General features: G+C 45.4%; 1 protein-coding gene across 1 annotated transcript; it reads right to left on the minus strand.

The window, feature by feature from the left end:
* Nucleotides 1–392: 392 nt before the first annotated feature.
* Nucleotides 393–4,368, minus strand: fam110b (family with sequence similarity 110 member B; the record flags this gene model as incomplete). Its single annotated transcript, XM_079215808.1, has 3 exons — nt 4,186–4,368; nt 2,271–2,683; nt 393–1,275 (listed from the first exon to the last, which is right to left on the minus strand). The coding sequence occupies exons 1-3, from the start codon at nt 4,306–4,308 to the stop codon at nt 393–395; spliced, it is 1,419 nt and encodes a 472-aa protein (XP_079071934.1). The 5' UTR covers nt 4,309–4,368.
* Between the last annotated feature and the right edge of the window lie 3,038 nt (nt 4,369–7,406).

Consider the following 7,406-nt stretch of genomic DNA (forward strand, 5'->3'; position numbering starts at 1 on the left):
TGTCTGTATACAATGTCCATAGAGAAACAATTAATTAACTAGTTGTTCTCAGACATGTCCAATAGTTTTGTTTTTCTCTCCAGTCCAGACCGGACAGTTTGGTCATATAACTGTCCAAGTTGCATTCCTTTCTGTTCGTAGTGTTCATGATGTTCTAAACATAAGTGGACTTTTCCTCATCTCTTCATTCATTTCCTTCCAGGTTTGTTCGACAAGTCAGGCTTGCTCTTGCATCCATTCATTCATCCACTATACATTTTGACAAATTTTCAGTTCAGCGCCAAGATCACATTCTCTAAACTTGTGAGAGATTCTGGTCCATCTATCCCTTCTGTAACACGTAGCAGTTTGTCCATAGTTTAAAGTACATCCATTCCACTGTAGTGCTGGTCCTAAACATGTGAGACTTTTTGAGTATCTCTCGCTTGTTTGATGCTGTACAGCCATTTAATGACTCTTGCGTTTCGCTCCACAGCCGAGATGCCGTATGGAACACGCTCTCCGGCCTCCTCCTCCTCGTCCTCCCCCCCGTCTGACAGCCCATCGTTGGAAGATCGGCGCGACCGGTCGCAGTCTGAGGAGATCATAGAAGCTGATCGGAAGTTCAGGCTCACGATGTCCGAGTTGGCCCTCGCAAAGTTCTCTGGACCGACTGCCTCCAGCTCTTCTGGGTCGAGGCCGCAGTAGTTAAAAAAGCGTTCCACGTCAGCTCCAGCCCGGGCGTAGCGGTCTGACAGGTCTGATTTAGATCGGTGTAGCGAGGAGCGACGAGCAACAGATGAACCAAGCTCAAGCTCTGGGTTAGCGTCGGTTGAAGTATTGGAAGGGTCTCCGAAATCACACGGTAGCGACTGAGGGGCGGTGTTGTTGCAGAGCGAGGGGGATGGAGTTAGACGAGGGGGAGGCAGCGACAAAGACAGAGCGGGGGGAGGGAGAGTGGCGGGGTTGGGTTTTGGAGGGAGGGGCGGAGCAGAGGAGCTGCTGGATCGCGCCGTGCGAAGTGGCTTGCCATTGCACAGTCGCAGGAGGTCGGAGGAGGAGTGGGAGGTCAGAAGCGGTGGTAGTGGAGAGCGAGAACGATCTATAATTCCTTCACCTCGTCTGCTAAGGTTGAGGTTTCCTCCCTGTAGTGGACTGCGACGTCCCCCACTGTTGATCGGAGGGACCTTCAGGGAATGGGAGAAGGATCGCAGGGAGTGTGAGGTGCTTGGACTGGGAGCAGAGTCTGGTGGTTGCTCATTAAGTGTCATTGTAGAACGGTAGGTTAATGGCATTCTAGGAGCAGAAAACAAGAAGATAAATACATGTAACACAGTAGAATTTGGTAGGAAGACAAAATCAAATATGTGGAATTACATACCTGTGGACATAAAGAGTAACTTAACAACCTTGGACATGGCCCCTTCCCAAAATAAAAAAATACATTCAAAGCCAGATACCCAATCTCGCGCCCATGGTTCCCCCTTGACCAATCATTCTGCAACTGGCCCCACAGCTCTGCTAGATTGTTGTTCCAGCTCCAGGAGACCCGCCCTACTCCGCCCCTTGGTTTACCCTGATATTCTTACCCTAACCTATCTGACGCCTCATGCCTAAACTTATCCAATCCAACCAACAAAGGCACCAACTATCAGTGGCGTAGTAATTACTATTGCTTCGGAACTACATCCAGGGACATCAAGATTCAATAAAACCAAGCCACATGCATGTTCGTTAGAATTTTCCATCTCAGCTGAGTAAACGGCTTTCTGCATTGAGTCACAATCATTCAAGAGAGAATCGCAATGCATCTAAGTATCCATCTCCAGAGCTGCGTTTGCTCTCTACCCACTGACGTCTGTTGTCACTTTAACAATTAACAACAATAAATAGTTCCATGTCCGTTACAGTTTTGCTAGCAAATCTACACCGTTCTTACCACTCATTTACATCCCTTGTTCTGTACCTCTAAACTGCCTCTGCTGAAACTTCGCTAAGCTAAGCTAGCAGTGGTGAACCACCATTTGGACTGTCTATGATGGTGGAGACTAGGGTTGGGACACTGCCACTGCTTTCAGTGTCTGATTTAATGCTACACTGGTTACAGAAACAATTCACTCATCCGACTAAAAACTATATTTTTCCTGAGAGGTTAAGTTGGTTGCTCACCACTTGGAAGCTTTTGTTCAATCTAGATTGATCGGGTCAGTCAAGATGACCTACTTTCAGTAAACGTGTTCGAACACAAAAATGCTCACAATCATTGCTTAAAAATGTAATTTGTAAATTACCCCGATGGTGTCCAACTCCTGGCCATTCCCCCTGATGACCTCATCAACACAGCACTCTTAGCTCCTCCTAGTCCTTCGGATCCTGCTCCTGAAGAGGACGATGAGTTAAGCAGATTTTTCAGGATCTCCAGGTTTAAATTTCCCCGTTTGCTGCTGCCACTGCTTGTTGTTGCACACGTGTCTGACTTGGCGTTGTTATTGGATGCTTTGAAAGGTATCCCGCCTCCATTTCCTCCTCCACCAATCCCAGGGGCTCTCTTGGACAGGAGGGTGTGACCAGCAGGAGGCTTAGCCAGCACAGGGGGTTTGATTGGCTCCTGCTTGGCATTGATGACTTCATGGCTCTTGACATACTTGGCCTTGTCAGCTTCTAGTCTCTCAACAGCACTGAGGCGCTTTGGGTTCTGTTCCACCTGAGACACAGATTCACAATGATATGGTAATGAACACAGCACTCATTTTCTATCCATGTGTTCTCGACACACTCCTCCCTGCTTACCCAGGGTGATAGCCAACCCAAATTCATGAGAGAGGCCTCATCTAGACATGCAAGTCTTTGGACCGTGGACACGGGTGCACCACAGAGACACGCAAGGGAGGGCAGTCAAGTCGGGCACAAACTCCAGGACTATTTCTTGCACTGTGTTGATTGTTGTTGTTTGTATAATGTATGCACCACCCGCCAAGACAGATTCCTCATATGTGTAACATACCTGGCAATTAAATGGTTCTGATTCTGAACTCCCCGCTGATTTAGCCATTATTCTTGATATTTGTGAGTAAGTACCCAATGTAGTTTAATGGTTTCCTCTTTGTCTGTTTTTACTGTATTGTTTCCTACTTTTTTGTGCTAAATGTCCACTTAGAAAGACATGGATCAACGATTTGTGGTTGTATTTTTAGTCTGGCAGAATCACAAAAAAATGAGGTACGGCATGAAGGAGTTTAAGAAGAGGGCAAAATCAGGGCGGGGCAGCACTATTACCATAATGGCCTTGGTGAAATTCTTGCCCTGATCGTGTGAATTTTTTGTTTGAAAATGACAACACTCCTACTTATAATAAATAAAGTAATAATATAATAATTCTTACTTATATCTTACTTCATTGGCTACATATTTCCCTGCGATTTTAGATTAATCAGAAGACGTCTTATTGCTATACATGCCTTTAATGACAGATGCTAGGACATTTCATTTATTTATTATTAGTAGTATCTAGTGCAATCCGAGGCATGAATTCACATCTAGTAACAGATAATAATTTAGCTTCTTTGTTAGAATAAAAACTTCACTATGAAGTGTAGGGGTAGCAAATCATCCATTTTCAAAATCTTATCAGAGAAGAGATAGGGAGTGTTGTTTTAATAATACACCAGAACAGTTTCTTCCCACAGGCAATCAAAAGGATGGGGGTGTTACCTCTACCTGCTCTCAGGTGTTCCTGGTCCATGATCAGTGCATTGCCCTGCACCCTTATTTAGGGGAGGCTGGAGTAGAAGGATTTATCTTCCAGACAAAGCAGCCATTTACCGTCATGTAGTTTTCTTTTGTTCATTACTTTTTAATAAGGAGGCAGTTCAGTTGTCATGGCTTTGTGTGTAGTTTAGTTAATTTACTGTTTAGTTTTGGTTAATTCCTGGCGTTATCTATAAATCAGAGTCAGTTTTTTAAAACTGACTCTTGGTTATTGCTTCCTTTGTGTATGTTGCTGGTCACACGGTAGAGCCGAATGTTTTCCGGTTGTGGCCATGACATCCTCACCCTCAGGCAATAAAGAGTTGCCAACGACCCTCACCTGCATGTCTTTGAACTGTGGGAGGGATTAGGGTTTCCACACTCTACACAGAAAGGCCCCTGTGTCTAGTGTCTTTTCATTGTAGTGTGTGATTAGTGCAGTGAGTGATGTCACAGTACCTGTCTCCTGAAGTAGTCGGGGCCCTTGTTGAGAATCCGGAGGGGTACGGCTGAACTGAAGGCCGTTGCAGGGCCAGCGGCCTTGCTATCTGGCAGGGCTGGAGCCAGTGTCTCTGTCGGCATGGCAACGAGGCGACTGGGGTGGCCGGCCGTGGTGGCAGCGGGTGCGGGGGGGTCGACAGAGGGCGGGGGCACCGGAGGACCCCCAAAACATGAAGACACAAGGTGGAGAGGAGAAAGTCTAGAAAGAGACGAACCCCCTGGCCCTCCTCATCGCCTGCGGGACCCTGTGGGACCGAGCCAGCCTCTGTCAGAGGGGGGCTGGTAAAGTACTGTATTCAAATACACTACTGCATCGTCAGAGTAGGATGATCTCTGTCAGCACCTAAACAACTGATCTTTACTGAGAGGTCGCTACTGGTCTCCGGTGCTTAGCAAGATGGCCAGATAGATGGATAGAAAGAGAGAGAACGAGCTCAGTGACAGGATGGACACATATATGGTGTGTTTCAGTGCAGTGGTGAAGATGAGTGCTTCCACGGGGGGCCGAACGAAAAGCAAAGGACGGTGGAAGAGGAAAGCCCCGACGTTGCTCCACGCTCGCTTCAGCTCTCTCGTCAGCTCACCACACTATCTGAAATAAGAAGAGGGAGAGAATCAGCCTATCATGCACCTAGCAACAATAGCAGGAATAGCTACGCCTCCCCCCAAGGTATCTGTGTAAAGGAAGCTGTCTGTCTAAAGGATGACATCAGTCTTCGCTGTACATGTGGTGCTAATTAGCAAATGAAAGCTAACGTTAGCTCATAGCGTAAAGCATGCTGGTTAAAATGCAGCCTCTCACATGTCCGTAGACTAATGAGGCATTCAAACCAAAAACAGCCCTGTGTAAAAATAACAAACTGCACATTATGAACATTTCCATCCAAATGCATCAGAATTTTGAGAAAATTGGAAGAAAAAGATGCGAATGAATGCTTGTTTCCATTGTATTTCCAGTCCTTTCTACCAATGTAGATGAAGAGCAACAAGATGTAATTAAAGGAGCGCCAGCCAAAACTCAAATGAACAATGTAGAAAAATATTTGTGTTTCTATGTTGATGTACAATGCTAAATATCCATTTCCAACTTTTCTACCTTGAAATAAACCCCCCAAAACCTTTTTTGTGTGTGATATTTCATTATTGTGACCATTTACACTAAACATATGAAGAAAACATATATTTTCAACTACAATATTTGCCGGAAATACATTGATACATTTGCCTCGTCACTATTGTGATCGATGGGATTAATCATCGATCACATTCATCAACATTTTGATTGTCTCTGTTGTTATATATTGCATCATAACATCATTGACACTTTATTTATTTATTTTTCTTACGTATTTTTGTGGTTATATATTCCTAGTTTATACCTACAGAGAGGAGAGTTTGTCTTGCAGCTTGCAAAGTATTTATACTTTTCACCTTAAAGATGGAAGCTTTATTCAGCTGTGAGTGGGACTACAACAGAGTGTGAGAGTGGAGGCGGCAGTTTGGAACTGGGCCATTGTGTTCCCAATGGTTCTCAGTTTACACAAACCTTGGTGGATGGGTGTGGAGCCTTTACTCTTGTCTGCTCCCCTTCTAGCCTCTCATCATGAGCTTAATGAACATATCAGTAATGGTTGTGCAATATTTTAGTAGTTTCCCTTTTTTATAACAGTTTCCTATAATCTGAAAGAACGCAATGTGGAGTATCTTGTGTCTTGTTTAATCTGGAGTGATGAAGCCGCTCATATTGGATCTGTATGGAATATTAATTATGAAAGCGGCTGCCTGTGTGTATTATCAGTTTTCTTTGTGTGTCGAACTAAGACTCCATAAGAACACGACCACCAGGGGGGTTTGCAGAGTGTAAAGCGGTTGGGATGAGAGTCAGTACCTCCAAGTCTGAGGCCATGGTTCTCTACCGTAAAACGTTGGATTGCACCCTGTGGGTTGGGAGTGAGTCGCAAGGAGTTCAAGTATCCCGGGTCTAAAGGGAAAATGGAGTGTGAGATGGACAGGCGGTTTGGTACTGTGTCAGCAACGCTGCGAGCATTGTACCGGACCGCTGTGGTAGAGGGAGCTGAGCCAGAAGTCAAAGCTCTTATTTAAGTCCATCTACGTTCCGACCCTCACCCATGGTTTTGGGTCGTGACCAAAAGAATGAGATCACAGATACAAGCGGCCAAAATGAGCTTCCTTCGTAGGTGGCTGGGCTCGGCTGTAGAGATAGGGTGAGGCGCTCAGAGTAGAACCTGCTCCATCGCGTCAAAAGGGGCCAGCTGGGGTGGTTAGGGTATCTGATCAGGATGCCTCGCTTGAGAGGTTTTCCAGGCATGTCCAACTGGTAAGGGGCCCCGAGGTAAACCCAGAACACGCGGGAGGGATTAAACATCTTGTCTGACCTGGGAATGCCTCTGTGCTTCCCAAGAAGAGCTGGAAAGCGTTGCTTGGGAGAGGGGCGTCTGCAATACCCGGCTAAGCCTGCTGACCCCACTTTCTAAGATCTGTGAATGCAATGCATCATGTGACTCATGCACTGAACAAGGCCATATGTTTCTAGTTTACCACAGACACACAACCCAGATAAACACACACACATTGAAGGACTGATTTAATTTGGATTAGGAACATGTGTCTTGCTCATTTCCTGCAAAACTCACTATTAGACAGAGGAAGGAGAGAAAAGGTGGACAAACAGTAAATGTCTTCTACCTGCAATATCCTACAGACATCTTGTCTCTTCTTTTTTACCTGTAACCCACTGACTTCAACTCTTATCACGCTCTAGCAAACGGGAGAAACACTGCAGTGATTAGTCTACGTTGCTCTTGCTTTCAAAAATCAAAGTGAAAAATCAGCCCACACACACCCTGCCCTCGATGCCTGCAGGATGATTCTTTCCCAGAGAACACTTGGCTGTTCATTTCTGGCATTTATGACCTGTAACGTCTTATTATTAGGTTTACAGGATAGCTGGGACTCACATTGGCTGTATTTAGATTGCATGATTTAATCATTCTAACCTCTTTGCCCATATTCTCACCTAGCATTAAAACGTGTCTTTAGCGATTGATCCCAGGTGGACAGCACGACACATTGTGATCCGATCACTCTAACAAGTTGCAGAGGTGGTCTGGGTATTTGAACACATAACTTTTGAAGTGTAATCGTTGCGTCCTGATGGA

Source organism: Taurulus bubalis (assembly GCF_910589615.1).
Source record: "Taurulus bubalis genome assembly, chromosome: 1".
NCBI lineage: Eukaryota > Metazoa > Chordata > Actinopteri > Perciformes > Cottidae > Taurulus > Taurulus bubalis.